This window comes from Helicoverpa zea, chromosome 2 (assembly GCF_022581195.2).
Source record: "Helicoverpa zea isolate HzStark_Cry1AcR chromosome 2, ilHelZeax1.1, whole genome shotgun sequence".
Lineage (NCBI taxonomy): Eukaryota > Metazoa > Arthropoda > Insecta > Lepidoptera > Noctuidae > Helicoverpa > Helicoverpa zea.
This window is the reverse complement of record NC_061453.1, coordinates 2,609,301-2,630,134: the sequence shown is the minus strand read 5'-3', so window position 1 is coordinate 2,630,134 and position 20,834 is coordinate 2,609,301. Positions and strand designations below refer to the sequence as shown.

The 20,834-nt window shown below is 37.0% G+C and overlaps 2 protein-coding genes across 2 annotated transcripts; both read left to right on the top strand.

Moving 5' to 3' along the window:
- The first annotated feature begins 738 nt into the window (after positions 1–738).
- Positions 739–2,756, top strand: LOC124642621. Its single transcript, XM_047181136.1, has 4 exons — positions 739–863; positions 1,197–1,298; positions 1,476–1,605; positions 2,442–2,756. Exons 1-4 carry the CDS (start codon positions 739–741, stop codon positions 2,736–2,738), a joined length of 654 nt encoding a protein of 217 aa, XP_047037092.1. The 3' UTR covers positions 2,739–2,756.
- A 6,090-nt stretch (positions 2,757–8,846) lies between these two features.
- On the top strand, positions 8,847–10,760 carry LOC124643804. Its single transcript, XM_047182906.1, has 4 exons — positions 8,847–8,981; positions 9,537–9,638; positions 9,729–9,858; positions 10,470–10,760. The coding sequence occupies exons 1-4, from the start codon at positions 8,848–8,850 to the stop codon at positions 10,758–10,760; spliced, it is 657 nt and encodes a 218-aa protein (XP_047038862.1). The 5' UTR covers position 8,847.
- Positions 10,761–20,834: the final 10,074 nt, after the last annotated feature.

The following is a 20,834-nucleotide window of genomic DNA, read 5'->3' as shown; positions in this document are numbered from 1 at the left end:
TGCTGCTCGTTAGTTTCACTAAAACTCGAGAATGGCTGGACAAATTTGGCTCCATTCAAAGTTTATACTTTATCTATACTAATATTATAATTATAAAGCTGAAGAGTTTGTTTTTTTTGTTTGAACGCGCTAATCTCAGGAACTACTGGTCCGATTTGAACAATTCTTTCGGTGTTAGATAGCCCATTTATCGAGGAAGGCTATAGGCTACTTTTTATCCGGGTTCGTGCAGAGGTTCCCACGGGATGCGGGTGAAACCGCTGGCAGAAGCTAGTACGATATAAAAGACCGCTCAGCCAGTAAGAAATATGTGAATCCTTATCTTTAATTATGTTACTTTTAAAATGTTAATTAAGTTGCCTTATTGCAGTTGAGTGTGGTAAATTTTTATAATTCGTAACAAATCTAGAGCAATATAAAATGTGATCGCTCCAGTCGGACATTCATTGTCAAAATCATGAACCGAGTAAGTAACTTCTCTAACTTATAATTCTTATTAAATTAAGTGACTAACAATGTAATTGTCCATTGTAATTCTGCAGTAAATGATATCAGTTTGTAATTAGATCTCTGAAAATCTTTACGGTTAACTTGATGTTTTTAAAGAAAGAGAATAAGTTGTTGTCTTTTATTCACAAAATAGCTGTTGGTGTACCTAGATAGTCGATACGTTGGAAGAGACCGGTAATATACATATTTTGTCTGAATAAGAATTACAATTATTCCCTTGTGTTCCAGATGACAATGTTTGTTCAATTCTTCGTATTGGCCTGCGCTTGCGCTGTAGGCTTGGCTCAATCACCATATCTGGAATATGACGAGGTAATTGGTGAAACTTGGGCAACACTGATAGAAAATGTCGTGTGAGTACCTATTACATATTTCTAGCTTTTTACTTTAGTACTTCAGGAATTTAGAGTAACTCGTGGCTAAGTAAAAGCCCCACAGTCGATCGATGACAAAGTGGCTCGGTTGGTTCGAGGGCAACCGTCATGAGGAATTCTCCCATGTTTCTGAAGGCACTGTAATTTGTTGGGTCCGGCTGCCATTTGACCATTTTTAGTAGCTGTTACGGGTAAACAGAAGCCAAAAGTTCTTGCACCCAGTTTTACCAAGGGTAACCGTGTGATTCTTTAAAGTATTCTGTAGGTATTCATTTTTTTTTCTAACGTTATTTACATTACATTTGCATATAGATCAATGGATGGAAACATACCTCAACTGAACGACCCCAGACGCCATTATACACAGATTATAAATGTAATTAATAAAGCAGGATCTGAGAGAAGTGGTTGTCTGTAAGTAGTAACTAATGTCCACAAAAATAATTCTTCTTCTATTTTATATTGATACTATCATACATAAGTCACTACATAAGTAGTTTAAGTTTATCCAAATCAATTGTTTGCATCAAGTTAATAAGATTTCCGTGGAACTCTTTAGAAACTTAATAACGATTAACAATGTTTTTTCAGTCTTATTGATTATGATTCACACTATCCTGAAATCATCAACGGTTCATTAGCACAGGGCCTTGCCAATACACAAGAAGTTGTTACTGAAATCAAAGGGCTAATCGCAGATCTAGAGAATATAACAAAAGAGGTATTTATTATATTACAACATATTTCGTGGTGGCCTAAGTAGTAGGCAAAGAACCAACCTCTCATGTTTGAGAGTGGGTTCAGTTACTGATCAGGCAAGCATCAATGCAACTTTATTACGTTTGTATGTACTTTCTAAGTACTTAAATATTGGACGCCAATGAACGTGTTTCGGAGGGCACGATAAACTGTAGGTCCCGGCTGTCATTTGAACATCTTTGGCAGTCATTACGAGTGGTCAGAAGAAGCCGATGAAGCAGGGTTACCCGGGTAACAGAGTTGAGGAAGTCAGATAGGCAGTCGCTGCTTGTTAAACTCTGGTACTCAGCTGCATCCGGTTAGACTGGAAGCCACAACACCCCGAGACAAACCAGGGGCACGATTCTGCTAATTTTACTTAAGCGACATACGATTCACATCCGATTGAGATCCAATCACGACTCAATTACGATTGGAGCGTATGTGGCATTCCTCTATTTTTTCTTTTAAATAAACGTTTTTATCCACTTCTGTGATTCAAAAATGAAGCATATTGTCTGCAAATGATTTACGATCGCAATACGATTGTAGAGCAAACTACCGTATAGACCAAATGACACACCAATCAAATTTCTTTGGAATATGATTGGTCTTTTATTAGTAACAGAATGCCCGATATGGTTAAAAATGCCATTGCGATTCAATTTCTATTCGATTTTGACATTATTAATTTAGCAGTATCGGGCCAACATACCAGCTCTGAACCACCGCCGTTCTAGCTGCAAACCAAACAAATCGTATTAAAAAATTTTCTCAATTTACAATATTAAGGTACGTTGATCATAACTCTTCTTTCAGGTAGCTGAGATCGTTAGAGAAGGTGTAACAACCGGCGGGGTACATGCTAATCAATTAATATCCGAAGGAATTATTTTAAAGGGCAATCTTACTGATCAAAATAACATGTACGTGGCTCTCGGAGAAGCTGCAGTAGCATTGTATAAAATAAACCCCTTTTTACTGAAAGCGTCAAAGGACTACACCACAACTACATTCGCAGTTGAGGATAAAGAATACATACTTAAAGATGCTATTGATAAGACTGCTGCCGTTTACCGAAACTATAATTACTGGAAGAGGCAACACTCTTGCTAGAACTTGCCTAAAATAATATTCTTTTGCTTATTTGGCTACATTGTTTGAGATATATACGAATTTTGTCATTCTTAAAATCATTTTTTTTGTTTTCTCCTTTAAATAAATATTTGGCCCTAAATTGTTGTTGTTGATTTTCATCACTAAAAATTATTTCGCAACAGTGTTAAAGACAAAGTCAAATAATTTATTTTCAAGGCCTTTGATAGAACTTATGAAAATCAAAAGAATTGTCAATATTGAATTTAGATGACCATTCCATACCTAAGTGTCTTCTAGTGGAGAAGAACGGGCACTTATTTGATAGTGTAAACCTATGTTTCTCAAATAAAATTGGTTCCTTATTATATTCTTTACTCTTTCACTAGGAATATAAACGTTGCAATCTTGTAAAATAGTTTATTATACAAAAATGAACTTATGACATGATTAGAATAGAAGTCAGTGAACTTAAGTCATATTATTTTCTTTTTATGAGCTAAGAAGTCGGTGTTTCTTTTTTTTAAGATTATTCTGGCCTGCATAATATGTTGGATCTAAGGACCTTATGAATTCAAAATTTTGTAAATTGAATTCGGAATTTAATAACTTGAAGTTATAAGTATAAGTTTTTTCAGACCTCATGAAACAAATAAAGCCGTTTTTGCCGTTATTTAAATCTAAATCAGGTAAGATGGTAATGATCATAGTGAACAATATGGCTTTACAAAAGATCTTTCAGCAACAGATCCTGGTTCTTTTGAGTATTTTTTGATCTCCTATCGATTGCGTTCATCGTGATACGTTTTTACGTAAATTAAGCTATCACGGAGTCTAAAATGTAGCTCTTGGAGCAATAGACTCATATTGAAATACAAGGATGCAAGACTGGGATGTCATAGGCGTCAAATCTTCAGGTTTTTCAGTTTAATCTGGCGTGCCACAGGGCTCAATATTAGGTTCATTCTTGACTTTGGAATACGAGCAGTAAAAGGCGGGAGTTATGGTTATGCTATTATTTTTGATAATCAAATATGTATGTTAGTCTTTAAGGTATAAGGTATATATCTACTGGCCAATGCAGACTGGGACTAGTTTTTAGTTTTAATGTTCGAAGAGCACTGGTTAATCAGCATTGTAGAATATATAATTTAATTAATGTTTTTCAATTTGAGTAACCAAGGGTTATCCGAATAACCCCGTAACGTAACTGCTTGGGTTGAGTAGGTCATTCAAGCAGTTGTATCTGGTAAGACTTGGAAGCCGACTCAAAATGCCAAAACTCGAATATTAATATTCTTCCACTAATTTCTTCGCGGTTATGATGAATCTCGGAATAACCCAACGTTACTCGGTGAAACAACATTCTTAAATTCATCTTTCATCTTTTTCGAATTCCTTTATCAGGAATTGACCGTGGAAATAAAATAAATTATGTCTATAAAACCTTATCTTTCAAATATTTTCAATTTTCATGTCAATTAAATAACCCGGTGTGGATAATTGAAATAATTCGAAACAAATCTGGAACAGTATAAAGTGTGGTTGAGTCTATTGAACGTTCATTGTCAAGAATTACCTACACCGGTAAGTACCTTCCAGTTTTTGAAGTATTCTTTTAATATATTATACCTACAATTTGTTTATTTGATTAAAAGTCGTGGTGGCCTAGTGGGTAAAGGACCAACCTCTCAAGTATGAGGGCGCGGGTTCGATCCCAGGTCAGGCAAGTACCAATGCAACTTTTCTAAGTTTGTATGTACTTTCTAAGTATATCTTAGACACCATGGACTGTGTTTCGGATGGCACGTTAAACTGTAGGTCCCGGCTGTCATTGAACATCCTTGGCAGTCGTTACGGGTAGTCAGAAGCCAGTAAGTCTGACACCAGTCTAACCAAAGGGTATCGGGTTGCCCGGGTAACTGGGTTGAGGAGGTCAGATAGGCAGTCGCTTCTTGTAAAGCACTGGTACTCAGCTGAATCCGGTTAGACTGGAAGCCGACCCCAACATGATTGGGAAAAAGGCTCGGGAGATGACCTACAATTTGTTTATTTAATTAATTTTTAATCATATTTACATTTTAATTAAAACTACGTATTCTATGAAAAAAATTACAACCTTTTTAGTTTTACTAAAAAACTAACACTAAAAGGCATCAAAAAATTCGTCGCCATAGCTGTCGAGTGGGAGCGTTCCCAAAAGGCTGGAAGCATTACCTCGTTGGCTCGCTATGCTTATCCTTTGTCCGAGGTAATAGTCAGCCCTCTGGTCACGAAAAGCGTCAACCAGCCGCCTAGAGTTCTTTAAATAAAATGTGGTTCGAAAATATAATTTCCCACAAGGCCGCTATATTTCCGCCGCTTGAGGTTCTCCATAGCCGCAGCGGCAGCAGCAGCACAGCACGCAGAGCTTGCAAGGTAGGATGGCGCAAGAGTATCGACACAGGTTGCGTCCCATACTAAAGGTCTGTCCATCCTAAACGCGGGCAGGTAGCGAGGCGGAAAGTTGTGTCGTAGTGTTCAGGCACTACCTCTCTGGATTCAGAGCGAAAGCCCCGACTCCTCTACTGGCCCCTCAGAAAGTAGGCGCGCTCGCTTAGCAGGAATAATTACCGTTTCTATCAAACTATTCCGGGCTACTTTGCAGAGCGGCTCATCCCACTGTCTCTGGGAAGACGTCCGGGTAAGTAATAAGTATAGAACAATTGAATTTTATTATCAATTATTATTATGCATTAACATCTTGCATTTTTTTACTGTTCTTCAAGAAGATCCAACCCGACAGGGGTCTATCCACCAATGGTTATCTAGATTAGTAGTGATATGCTTTCCTAAGCATTACAGTTACATATTCGTTTCTGTTCCAGACGACAATGTTTGCTCAACTCTTTACATTGGTCTGCGCTTGCGCTCTGGGCAGCACCAGTCAATTACCACCATATGTGGATTATGAAATGGCAATACAATCAGCTCTCACAACGTTGGAGGAAAATGTCTTGTAAGTATTATTTCTAACTTTTATAAATCGTAGATATTGTTTCATTATTTCATTGTATGTCTCCAGCAATGTTCAAAGGGGGCCCTTCCTTTCTCACTTCTTTTCAAGTCATGTACCTACTACATGTATATTGCATAGAATCATCATGCAAATACCATATGTTCTCCCCGCAGTGTCCCTCGTATCGTGAATGAACTACTTCTCGCCGTGTAAATCCTAAATATCTAATTATTTCCCATAACGAAAGGCAATCCATGTTTCTATAGCTATTAAAGAATACCGAATTTTTGTAATCGGACCAGTAGAACCTGAGAATCGAGCAAACTCTTCGGCATTATAACATTCATAAAGATTGTTTTTAGTATTGGTGATTGCTATTTTTCTTTAATTTATTATATTTGCATGTAGATCAGTCGATGGAGATATACCTCAACTGGACGACCCCAAACGTCATTATATACCAATTATAAATGTAATTCTTGAAGGGGCAAAGCGCAGGGATGGGTGTTTGTGAGTAGTATTTTGTTAATAATAAACACTTAAATATGTTTAAGTATTAGACAATCGAAACGTTTATCTGAATTCATATTCTTAATTAATTAGTAATTGTTAAACATCTCCTCTAATAAAATAAAATGATCCTTTTTCTTCAACAAAGAAACAGCACAACTGAGTAAAGTTGCAGAAAAGATGTGTGTGTGCCATCTGTCATACATACTATTGATGGTGTTGGAGACGCGCGGTCTGATCTTTTTCAGATTTTGAGTATTGCATGCCAGTGATTTCATGAAATTGTTTATTAACAGTAGTGCAGAGTAACGATTTGCAACATTTTTTTTAGTATTCCTGACTATGATGGACAGTACCCTGAAATTGTGAACGCATCATTAGCACAGGGCCTCGCCAATCCACAAGGCGTTGTGACTGAACTCAGCGAGCTTATCGAAGTTCTACGCAATATAACTAAAGAGGTTTTTATTATATTACAACTTGTTTGTCTTCCTGTACGGACAACTTCAAGCACTATAACATTCAAACCGTAACTATGGAAGTTTCGCACTTACAATATTAAGTTGGAATTAATCATAATTCTTCTTTTAGATAGTTAACATGGTTGAACCATATTTAAAGGAGGAATCTTTAGAACATGCTAATGAGTTAATAGCCGAAGGCATTACATTGAAGCAGAATCTTGAGAAGGAAAATGACGTATACCTGGCTGTCGGTGCAGCTGCACAAGCATTAGATAAAATAAATCCCTTCTTACTGGAAACAGCACAGAACTACACCACAACTACATTCGCAGTTGAGGATAAAGAAAACGTGCTTAAAGATGCTATTGAGAAGACTGCTAATGTTTATCGATCGCTCAAAACCTGGAGTGGATTAGTTGGCTGCTATTAAAATCCTTTCGTAATTAGCATCTGTTGTAAAATTATTTGTGAACAGTATTTTTTGTCTTCTACATGAAATAAATACTTTTGCCTGAATTGTTGTAGTTTATTTTTGGTTCTGAATATTATTTTTCAAAAAAGTATAGCCTTAACTTCTATATTTACCGTAACTGTACAAAATTCTTTACTTTTCACTAGAAGTTGAACGTCGTCGACGGCTTCCAATCTAATCGGTAGCTGCGGAGTACCAGTGTTTTACAAGGAGCGACTGCCTATCTGACTTTCTCATCCCAGTTAAGTAGGCTACCCAATGACCCAAGGCAAGACTGGTTGTCAGACTTACTGGCTGCCTGTAATGACTGTCATTAAAGATGTCGACCGTTTATCGTGCCTTAAAAACAAGCGCCAAGCGTTGCCTAACCTTATGTTCGATTGATCCGCGCTTTTTCTCGTCACGAGCTCTTCATTAAAATATTTTAAACTAAATGTAAAATTGCTCTTGCTTTGAAGTGATTTTAAAAGTAGTTTTTTTAAGGTTTGGCTATTCAAAAATCATGTATCATTTGCCCGCAATTGGCCTGCATATGTTGGCTGTATCGCTTTTATCAATACGAATAAAGTATGACCAAATACAAGATAGTTGTTATAGACCGTTGAGAGAAATACCCACACTGTATTATATGTCAATGATATTAAGTATTTTTTTAATTTTCCAATCGTTTGGGGTTGAAACCCTCGGGTCGTGGGGTCCGAATGCCCACATTTTATTTAAATAACTCTCAAGGCGGCTGGTTGACGCTTATTGTGACCACAAGGCTGGCTATTACCTCGGACAAAGGATCAGTATGGCGATCCAACGAGGTAATGTTGCCAGCCTCTTGGGTACGCTCTCGGTCGACAGCGATGGCGACGAATTTTTTGATGCCTTTTAGTTTTGTTTAATAGAATAGTTTTTAATTAAATGTAAATACGTAAGTAATTATTATGATGATGAAATAAAACGCAATAAATTCCAACTTTTATATTCTGTTAATTATCTTCTAAAAAAAAAAACGCTGTATCGCCAGAATTGTTATAACTTTCCTAGGTACTTTGTATCATATTTGTCTTCTCTACAGTGGTTTTCCCAAGAAAACCTCAGATTTGCATAAACTGTAAAGATTTTGTGATTTTCCGTACTTTTCTCGATAGTTGATTAAAATTCTGCACGCCGATTAATAATAAATAACTATAAACATCCTGTGGTTAATCTCACTATTGTACATAAATTCGTCACATATAATGAGCAATATAAATAATGTGATTTTTAATTATAATTAACAAGAAAATTTGTAAGTTAACTGTTAACAGGAGACTATCAATGGCTCCAGTTTACCTAACTCGCTAATATTGTCTTTTTATCTAACTCGCTATTCGTATCGTATCAAACCGCAGTTTCACTGGGTCCCCAGAATCCTGCTCACCGCAAAAAAAGTTGCCTATATGCATCTGTAGCGTCAGCTATTTTACAAATAAACAATACAGAGTCACTTTCACATATTTTACAATATTAAATTAAGATTAAATATTTGGATATATCAGGCCCTTACATTTAAAATGCCGCCAACTCAACTCCTCATTGAGGATCCTGACAGCGAAATTTCATATTTTTTTTAGCAAATTAAAGGTCTAATATTACCAAATAAGCGACATACTTCACAATTTACTGAAAATAATGTCCCAAAATTTTCAGATCACAATGATAACGCAACTGTTAGTTTTGTTCTGCGTTTGCGCATGCGTGGTAGCTGATAACGCTGCGCCCGCGCCGCCGTACCTCCAACATCTGACAGCCATGTATACGGAAGGTGAAATAGTCGTGGAAGAGGTCTTGTACGTATTGAAAATTGTTAAATAACATAAATATGAAGCAACCCTCGTTTGTTTGTCTTAATTATTTCCATTCAAAAAGGTTTTAGGTACACCATCATGATCAGAGTAGGATGAACTAAACCCGTCAAGCCGTCAGGTCCGCGCCACATCTTCCTTTGCTCGTGTTGGATTGCCGTCTCAACATCTTGCGGGAGTGAGGGAACCGAGGGTGCATCTGTCTGTGCAAACGCTTGTGCACTAATACGTCTTCGTTGAGAACAGCTGCCGTGGCTGGAATTCGATCTTTTTTTTTTTTTTTTTTTTTTCCGACGTTAAAAATCATCAAATGACCCCTCCCGCTGTGGGTTAGCAGCGGTGAGGGAGTGTCAGACTCTTACTGACTAAAAACCGTCGTGTTCCGTCATAGGCCTTTTATGTACCAGGGCCGCGGTATCTCTTTTGAACAACCCGCAGCCCCGGCAGGCCTTGGCCCTGCTGGGCCCCGCTGGACTGGAATTCGATCTGAAGTCAGATAAAGACTAGAACGTCGGAAGTTCATATACAATCTTGTTTTAGACCCCTGTTGGACGACATACCGTACCTGGACAGTCCTCAACGACATTTTGCTGCAATATTGTACTTTATTAACACTGCAGCTCGAGCGAGATCTGGCTGTGTGTAAGTTAACTAAGTACTTACGTGAAAACTTATTCATTATACACTGAGATTATTGTTTTTTTTTGTGACTAAAACTATTGTATTTTTTAGTGTTACGAAGTATAATGAAGAATACGTGAAACTCGTCAACAGCTCGGCGCTCGAGGGGTTCGCTAACCCACAAGCCGCAGTAGATGAACTTGCTGATCTAATGACAACTTTACAACAGAAATTAAAAAAAGTTAGTATGACTATCATTAAAAAAAACTTTTTCTAGACTCTCAGTCAAGCTCAAATGCTTTGAAAACCGAGAAATTCGAAAGTTGCTCAAATTGTCAAGCCAAAAATTAAAAAACCGGCCAAGTGCGAGTCGGACTCGCTCACGAAGGGTTCCGTACCAGAGCAAAAATTAGCAAAAAAAATCCAAAATATTTATTTTATTCTAGTTTTCAGTATTTATTGCTATAGCGGCAACAGAAATACATCATCTGTGAAAATTTCAGCTCTCTAACTATCACGGTTAATGAGATACAGCCTGGTGACAGACGGACGGACGGACGGACGGACGGACAGAGGAGCGAAAACAATAGGGTCCCGTTTTACCCTTTGGGTACGGAACCCTAAAAATGTTACTGAAGTTTTACCAAAATGATAAGAGTAAATTAGAAACATGTTATTTATGTAAGTACGATGTTCACACGTGTCAAGTCTCAAGGCAGGGTAACCAATTATGTGGTTGAAAGTGGAGCGACCTTGGCTAAGAAGAAACCTATCTAAGTACCTACAATTTGAAGACTCCCAGCTATCAGTTATTTTCGCTAACACATTGACTGTGTTGTTTTTATATTTTAGATAGTATACCTGATAGAAGACACAGACCCTGACATGGAAGACAACAAACGCAATGCATTAGTTGACCAGCGCATTAAAGCTGATTTAGCGTCCTATGAAACACCAGCTGCAATGTTCATAGCTGCCGGTGAAGCTGCAATGAAAGCTGAAGATCTTAACAAAGAAATTTATAGAGCCGCGTATGATTTAAGTGCTTTAAAATTCATTATTAATGGAGCTGACAAACTGAGAGAAATTATAGAGGCTACTGCTGCACTTCATCGAGCACTTAATGGCTTTCGTCAATGCTGAAAATTGACAAGACAATAGCTTCAATCGAAATAAAAATTTTATATTTTTTTACACAATTCAAATAGTTTGTGAAAATAAATAAAATTGTGTAAAATAATAGTAGTCTCGTTTCACCAACCTGTTGGGGAAACTAGGTACTTTCCAAATTCGATGCAAATAATGTGGTTTTCAATATCCATCCAGCAGATTCAGAGATTTCTTCAACAACCTTACGAAAATATTGTTATCATCATTTTACTGTTTCATGTATGTTTTTTTTTACTTTTTTCTTTCTTCTCCAATTGTCTTATTATCGTATATTGTGATTTTTTTAGTTTATTATGATCATCTATTAAATGATTTTTTTAAGGAATGATGATTGTTTGTATTATTTACTTGATGGCGAATATCATTTGTATAATCTAATGCTTTGAACTCGCTCATTCCTACCTGAAACATAATTTGTTTGATGGACTTGCTCTTAGGATTAAGTGGTGGTAATAGATTGGTATATGGCACAATCTGCATCAGCGACTAACGGAGTGGAAGCTAACATTAACACGTATATGTATATACTTACATCAAGTCAACAGTATAATGTGAAAACTATACAGCATATTGTTCCCAGAGCTAACAGGCCAGCCTGACAATAAGTTTTTTTTGCAATTTGTGTGTTGATACTGCCAAAACCGAACAAAGCCAGCTCATCTTGGGCATCTATGATATGATACTGATCATACTGATCTGTGGTAAAGGAAACATTAGAATATTGATAGGAATAAACTTAATTTTTTTGTATATGAATACCATTTAGCGGTTACCACTATTAACACTCGCGTACCTACTGCCTACCTGCTACTGAAATATTGTTACCGCAATTATTTTAGACAATAGACTCTACATTAATCTCATCACCATTAAAACAATAGAATAGGTAATCAGGTTATTGAGGCTTGTAATCAAGTTATTTCCATAGCTAACCTGTAACAAATTGTTAAAGATATAAATATCAGAACCAAAGCATTGTAATAATCTCTAATTACTGCTGCAGCCGATTTCGTCTTACGTAAGTAGTTTTTTCATTACCTACATTTCCTGACTACTACATAAAGCTTGGACTATACCTTCATTTATTCCTTGTGAAAGCATCCACCAAGTAAGAAAAATATAACAAAACTTGTAAAACATTTAACCCGGCTTTACCAGTTACTACAAATACATTTCTTACTGTTTCTTTCAGTTAGCAATGATTCTGCAACTCGTTGTGGCCGCCATGACAGCAGTTAGCGTCATGGCTCAAGTCCCGCCGTACGGGATGTATTCATCTGAACTCAGGGAAATGTACAGAAACTTCGCAGTAAACATTATGTATGTACGTATCATTGACGGTTTAGAAAAACTGTTAGTTTATTTGTTCTGTTCCGCTTCTGCTGGGTCCTTCTCGAGATTCTGTAGCTTAACTTTGTCTTGAAAGCTGAATTATTGACACTATAGGACCCATAACGCAAGAAAACTAGCTGATAAGTTATACATACATATCTGCAACACTTAGCTTAAAATAAGTTGGTTTGTCAAAAACGAAGTAGGTACAGCTTAAGCAGCCGCCAATTTTTTATTTGAAGTCTTTCTTTTTTCTTTCCTAATCATGTTCATATTGTCCTTCCTTTCAGAACTATGGAGGGCCAGATACCACTTCTTAACGATCCGAGACGACAATATATTGAGATTATACACGTTATTTTAACTCACGGTGTATTTCGCGCCGGTTGCGTGTAAGTAGATATACGTTCACGTTTCCTTTGACTAAATAGAAGAACATTTATATTATGCGACTACTTTGCTTATAGATGTAGTTATGCCAATACCAAATACGTATCCCAGAAAAGCCATATTTTTCACTTCCCAAAAATTTGGAGGTTGTCAAGGATGCTTGTTTGTTTTTGTCTCCTCTTTCCTATTTTTAAATAGTTTTTGATGATTGTTCCAGGGTCGATGATTACAACAACGAGTATTACCAATATCTGAACGACTCATTACCTGAAGCTATCTGTCACACAGAAGATGTGATTGCTAAGATTAGGATACTGATTGATGAAATTCAGGACAACACCGATAAGGTTTACCTTATTACTTTATTGTTATTATTTACTAGATGTTTCTCGCAATTTTATACGCGTCCCGAGGGAATTACTTCCAGCACATGGATAAAAAGTAGTGATACAACTCTTTCACACTCGCAGATTTTCCGCTTGGCTTTTCCTAAACTTTCACATTTATATGATTAAAGTTACGTTCTTTTCACGTGTTAGGTTGCTATTCAAGATCTTTACATAATACATATGTTCCTTTACAGGTATTGAAGCTTACAAGGGACTGCGCTAGGGATGGTTGCGACGAGATTATTCAAAAAATAATAAGGGACCAGCCGGGAAAGTACCACTACCAAAATTTGGTGATAGTCGCTGCTGGTAAACTCGCAAAGCAATTAAATGGTCACCAGGAAAAATTTGAAAAGGTTTCTACAGATCTAAAAGCCAGTCATTATCTACTGACGTCACCGGCTGATCTAGAGGAGATTGTGGATGCCGTAGCTGTGTTACAAAAAACTTTACATCCAACTTATTGTTAAGTGCAGCTTTTATATTTCTGTCTGAATTATCTTCTTTTTACAAAAAATTTTGTATCTTAAGATTCAGCTATTTTATACTCTCTATATACAATCGTATACTACTTATCTTCTAAAAAAATAAATACTATATGCAAACATTTTTGTATCTAGTGACGCATTTTATAATTAGCATTAACCACGTGCCAATTCTCCTAACCACTTCAATGGTATTTGCGTAATCAGTATCTCAATCGATTCGTCACACTTTCACCTTTATAATAAGCAATACAAATAAATAAGCACCAAGGTTTATTTACCGTTCTTCATCTTCCGATCCTTTTCCCAACTATGTTGGGGTCGGCTTCCAGTTTAACTGGATGCAGCTGGAGCGACTGCCTATTTGACCTCCTCAACCCGATTGCCCTTGGTAAGACTGATGTCCCGTTCCAGTAACGACTGGACTTACTGACTAAAAACCGTCGTGTTCCGTCATAGGTCTTTTATGTACCAGGGCCGCGGTATCTCTTTCGAACAACCCGCAGCCCCGGCAGACCTTAGCCCTGCTGGGCCCCGCTGGGGACTAGTTGCCTGACCTGGAATCGAACCCCACTCATACTTGTGAGGTTGGTTCTTTACCCACCACGAAACACGTTGAAATTTAATCAATACCTCTTTAGTTACATTGTGTAGATTTGCGACAAGCCCTTTGATTTCAGTAACAACGTCTTGTGTATTGGCAAGGCCCTGTGCTAATGAACCGTTGATGATTTCAGGATAGTGTGAATCATAATCAATAATACTGAAAAAACATTGTTAATCGTTATTAAGTTTCTAAAGAGTTCCACGGAAATCTTATTAACTTGATGCAAACAATTGATTTGGATTAGACTTAAACTTATGTATGATAGTACCGTTTTGTTTACCGTTATCCTTTCAATTTACGCAATCCTTCGCTGGCTAATTGGTTGAGCGTCGCGCCGCCGGATGCAATAGACGTCGTCGGCGTATGGCGTCGCGTCTGTTACCGGTCCTCTGCTCACGTCTGACGGTGAAAACCTTATGACGTTCTATAACGTTATCTTGCTACTAGATTTAGTGGAGTTTTCGATGCTAGGTCGAAGGTAATTGGGGGTGTGTAAGGGAAGTTAATTGGTCACGACTATATGTTATATTTATGTTTAGCAGCTTTTTTATGTACCGTAGAGGTTTTATTCCTATCTTATTTGATGCTGGGGCAAAATACGGCGGAGAGTTCTGAAGATCAGGTTTTTATATTCAATATGTCAGTTCTGCTGACGAGCAAGTCCAATAAATGACATAAAGTAGAAGAAGATTTTTCACCTACTTTCCATCGAATCTTGAGATAATTATGCATATTCATGGTTATAAATATGTATCATTCGTTTTTTATTATTTGAATCTTAATTATTCGACAATAAGTTGTGTAAAAAATTTAATCTAATCGAATTTTTATGCTGCATTGATTTTTCAAACGTCCTAAAATCAAGTATAAAATATGTATTAGAGCTATCGACATTTGTAAGATCGACGATAGCCGGCCGTCGTACAATCAAGGGATTTATCAAGGGATGAGCCGTTAATTCAGTTAAAATGTCCACTATCTAGGGACATAATGTACCATTAGGGCTGCCATCCGTCCGGGTCTCCCCGGATTTGTCCTCGTTTGGAGGCCGTCCGGGGGCCGTCCGGGCGGGGTTTCAAGAAGTGTCCGGGGAAAACCCGGACAATTTTCATGTAAGGAAGCACATTATTGAATTTAAGTATATGTTAATAGTAAATGGATTACAAATTAGGTACTATTTTGTTTAAAATAAATCGTACTCGTTCGGGGAAAAAATGCAATTTACGCCAAATGTCCGGGTTTTTTTAATGTTTGTCCGGGTTTTGCGAAATTCCAGATGGCAGCCCTATGTACCATGGAATAAAACCGAATGGTTTGTCCCAGTGGTGTAGCAGATAACGGTATTTTATGCGTAGTAGCCAATTTTAACTTTTGAACTATTGATTTAAGCTGTGGAATATTACGTACTTATTATATAATGTGAAAATGAACAACGGACATACGTATCTAGATGACACAAATTGCGATGCAATATAGGATAACATTATCTGACTAGGTTTTTTTCTGATTATATTGGGGTAACCCAGCTAATACAGTATCCCTTTCTAAGACAGGTTGACAGACTTCTGGCTTCTAAATAGTACCCTTAACCCTAGATAGATAACCATATTTCACTGTACACTAAAGATAACCATACGTCGATTCGACGTGCGAATGTTTGAGTGAGCATATTTTGGATTATGTATATACTATGTTTATAAATGTGATACTATGTTTTAATATATTTAATTATATGTTGATAAAATGAAAAACATTAGAGTTTATTTATATTTTTATTAGAAAAAAAAATTAAGTACAAAAACAAGATAATTCTTACTTTTCGAAACATAAACGTTTAGCAATCTTTCCATCAGTCTTATAATTTATTGTGTAAACTTTTAAAAATCATTTTTTTTTAATCTCTAGAATATAACAAATTAAAGTAAATCACAATTTTTATTCATTTTAGCATGCAAGGCACTTAGGGCAGGCGCTAGACTTGTGCTCTCCACAAATGAGATTTTTGCAGCTATCGGACATTGTCTTTGTCATCCTTCTAATTTTTGAAGAACAAAAGGCACAATATTTCCTTTTTTATCTCAGGTTGTACACGTTCATGTTGTGTGGGAGGTTTGGCTGGTCTTTTTGGCAGTATACTACTTTATTTCTTTGATATTTATCGGCAAAGTGACCATTTTACGCCTTGTCTACATCCATGGGGTCATCACGCTACCTCTGAGTTTCTTCATAAAATCTCTACGACCTAGCGGTTTTTCTTTCTTACAAATCATATTATCAGCAGCAGATACTCTGCCACGTGTTCTGCCTTACTCCCCGTCCAACGATGATCGCTTTTGCCACTGAGAATTTGACACTATGGCATGACAATACAACTCGGCATAGTTAGCGAAACAATTTCAGAAAGGACAATGCCAGGGTGTGGGCTCAAAGTTGGCCCAGCAGTGGGAGTAGTTTCAGCTGGTTCCATAGTGCACTCTGAACACGAAATCCAAATATTTTTGAAATCGGTCCCAGAGGTCCCGAGAAAAACCGGTTCAAATGGTCTCCATAGATAGTCACTTAACAAAGCCTGAGCCATTTGCCCAGTAGTGAAAGTGGTGGAAATTCGTTCTTTACTGCACTGTTAACACGAAATCCAAATATTTTTGAAATCGGTCCCAGAGGTCCCGAGAAAAACCGGTTCAAATGTTAAACTTGATCAGTCACTTTATAAAGTCCAAGCCATTTGCCCAGTAGTGGGAATGGTTAGAATAGGTTCTTTACTTCACTCTTAAGACGGAATCCAAATATTTTTGAAATCGGTCCCAGAGGTCCCGAGAAAAACCGGTTCAAATGTTAAACTTGAACAGTCACTTTATAAAGCCCAAGCCATTTGCCCAGTAGTGGGAATGGTTAGAATAGGTTCTTTACTTCACTCTTAAGACGGAATCCAAATATTTTTGAAATCGGTCCCAGAGGTCCCGAGAAAACCCGGTTCTAATGTCCAACTTGAACAGTCAGTTTATGAAGCCCAAGCCATTTGCCCAGTAGCGGAAATTGTTAAAATAGGTTCCATAGCGCACTCTGAACACGAAATCCAAATATTTTTGAAGTTGGTCCCAGAGGTCCCGAGAAAAACCGGTTCAAATGTTAAACTTGAACAGTCACTTTATAAAGCCAAAGCCATTTGCCCAGTAGTGGGAATGGTTAGAATAGGTTCTTTACTTCACTGTTGTCACGAAATCCAAATATTTTGGAAATCGGTCCCAGAGGTCCCGAGAAAAACCGGTTCAAATGTTAAACTTGAACAGTTACTTTATAAAGCCCAAGCCATTTGCCCAGTAGTGGGAATGGTTAGAATAGGTTCTTTACTTCACTCTTAAGACGGAATCCAAATATTTTTGAAATCGGTCCCAGAGGTCCCGAGAAAACTCGGTTCTAATGTCCAACTCGAACAGTCAGTTTATGAAGCCCAAGCCATTTGCCCAGTAGTGGGAATGATTAAAATAGGTTTTTTACTTCACTCTTAAGACGGAATGCAAATATTTTTGAAATCGGTCCCAGAGGTCCCGAGAAAAACCAGTTCTAATGTTAGCCAGCCATTGTTAGCAAGCCATTTTAAGCAGCCACAAACCTAACAACCTCTTTTCTTGATAGATAGAGATATATATATCAGATAGATAGTGGTTTCACTGTTAACAGGATAAAAAAAAAAAAAACAGAAATAGACGTTTAAAGGTAATTGTTGTTTCTCTTGCTTTTCAGTCTCTATCTACCACAATCAGTCCTAAGTTCGAGTAGCGTCATGCAATTAATATCCTTAATGGCAATGGAAAAATCTTATCAAGACGAATAAAATAAGCTCAAACACGAGGTAGTAAATAGATACCGTTGAGGAGTTCCCTCGTCTCACTGTCGTCTCCATCGTCAGGTCAGGTCTTAACCTCCACAGTTTTGTGGTGTCGGAGACATATACCCGATTGACAAGTTTTTATTCGATATGTGCTTACAATTTCCGAGAGTTCCATAATGTTTTAAGGTTTCTATCACCAGACCCTGGACCCTGGAACTATTTGGAAAGTAAATCCTTTTAAACAATAAAATGATTGTTTAAATCGGTTGGTAAACGACGGAGTTATGCACGTACTTACGTAAAAAGAATACAAATGAACTGAGAAACTCCTCCATTTTTTGAAGTCGGTAAAAAAAAATCTCGTTCAATACCTCGTATTTGTCGATTAATATTATAATGCATTTCAATTAAGGTAATAAAAGTGGAATAGTTAAGAGTTCGTAAGCATATTTTTCGTAGTATTGAATAAAAGTCAAACCAGTTTTTCTCAGCACTCCTGGGATAGATTTCGAAATATTTCAGTCTGGGACCTATTATAAGCCTATGGAACATAATACACTATGCAGTTACTGTGGGCAACTCTTGAGCCCAACTTCCATACAAAGAATAGCATTGTCCTTTCAGGGTTATTTTCAGACATGTCTTCAGCATCAGTGTTTCCCTTCACTAGTGCACTGTCTTCAAAGTCTTCTGCATCACTCTGTACTTCATCTTCTAATAAACAGTCATCAGTTTCACTGTCCGACACCTCAATCTCTTCATCGCTTGTTTCAAGCAACAACCGACAGGTTGCTGCATCGTTTGCACGGTTTTGTGACGTCATAATGTAATTTTTATCGTGGCCTATAACAAGTAAAAAAAACGAACTAAAAACATGTAAATTTATTCTCAAAAAAAAGACAATAACACATTTTCCCAGAAACAAAAAACGAACACTAAAGATAACCATACGTCACTTCGACGTAAGGTAGGTAAATATTGACGAAAGTATTGCACTTACCGGGGCGATATGGGTATGTCCTAAAAGCTGCGACGGCCGACTGAGTTGACAGCAACGGGCAGGATAATAACACGAAAAACAAATGAGTTATAACGATTTTTCAAAATCGATTACGTCGTTTCGACGTAGGTTATCTATCTAAGGTTAATAACTGCCAATTACTTATGTAACAAATCATAACGTTTTCACGTATTCCCTACAAATTCTGCAAACCCACTAAACTGTCAGAACTCAAGTGCCAGACCAGCGAACTATTAGCAAACCTTCAAGTTCAGGAGTTAGCTGAAACCTGCTGATATGTATCCAATTAGCTTGAATCAAACAGACCGAACTAGATTTGATTACATAGGGAATAATTATTTCTTTCAAGAAAAAATCAATGATCGAAGTGCAGCTGTCGATGATGAAATAGTCAATAATTTTAAGATTATTAGTATGCAATTAAAAAAATATTCTTGAAAAAAAAAAACAGAAAAGTAGCAGCTGCTGGTGAAATCGCCTATAATTTCAAGATAGAAGAAAAAGGAAAAAACTACGAAATACACTAAAGACAATAATAACTATCAAAAAATTAAGAAGAGATTGGGTATTGTTCCGATAACAATAGTTAGACATCAAAATGGCAACCGTTTGGCTGGTCTTTTTGGCAGTATACTACTTTATTTCTTTGATATTTATCGGCAAAGTGACCATTTTACGCCTTGTCTACATCCATGGGGTCATCACGCTACCTCTGAGTTTCTTCATAAAATCTCTACGACCCAGCGGTTTTTCTTTCTTACAAATCATATTATCAGCAGCAGATACTCTGCCACGTGTTCTGCCTTACTCCCCGTCCAACGATGATCGCTTTTGCCACTGAGAATTTGACACTATGGCATGACAATACAACTCGGCATAGTTAGCGAAACAATTTCAGAAATTTCAGGGTTATTTTCAGACATGTCTTCAGCATCAGTGTTTCCCTTCACTAGTGCACTGTCTTCAAAGTCTTCTGCATCACTCTGTACTTCATCTTCTAATAAACAGTCATCAGTTTCACTGTCCGACACTTCAATCTCTTCATCGCTTGTTTCAAGCAACAACCGACAGGTTGCTGCATCGTTTGCACGGTTTTGTGACGTCATAATGTAATTTTTATCGTGGCCTATAACAAGTAAAAAAAACGAACTAAAAACATGTAAATTTATTCTCAAAAAAAAGACAATAACACATTTTCCCAGAAACAAAAAACGAACACTAAAGATAACCATACGTCACTTCGACGTAAGGTAGGTAAATATTGACGAAAGTATTGCACTTACCGGGGCGATATGGGTATGTCCTAAAAGCTGCGACGGCCGACTGAGTTGACAGCAACGGGCAGGATAATAACACGAAAAACAAATGAGTTATAACGATTTTTCAAAATCGATTACGTCGTTTCGACGTAGGTTATCTATCTAAGGTTAATAACTGCCAATTACTTATGTAACAAATCATAACGTTTTCACGTATTCCCTACAAATTCTGCAAACCCACTAAACTGTCAGAACTCAAGTGCCAGACCAGCGAACTATTAGCAAACCTTCAAGTTCAGGAGTTAGCTGAAACCTGCTGATATGTATCCAATTAGCTTGAATCAAACAGACCGAACTAGATTTGATTACATAGGGAATAATTATTTCTTTCAAGAAAAAATCAATGATCGAAGTGCAGCTGTCGATGATGAAATAGTCAATAATTTTAAGATTATTAGTATGCAATTAAAAAAATATTCTTGAAAAAAAAAACAGAAAAGTAGCAGCTGCTGGTGAAATCGCCTATAATTTCAAGATAGAAGAAAAAGGAAAAAACTACGAAATACACTAAAGACAATAATAACTATCAAAAAATTAAGAAGAGATTGGGTATTGTTCCGATAACAATAGTTAGACATCAAAATGGCAACCGTTTGGCTGGTCTTTTTGGCAGTATACTACTTTATTTCTTTGATATTTATCGGCAAAGTGACCATTTTACGCCTTGTCTAC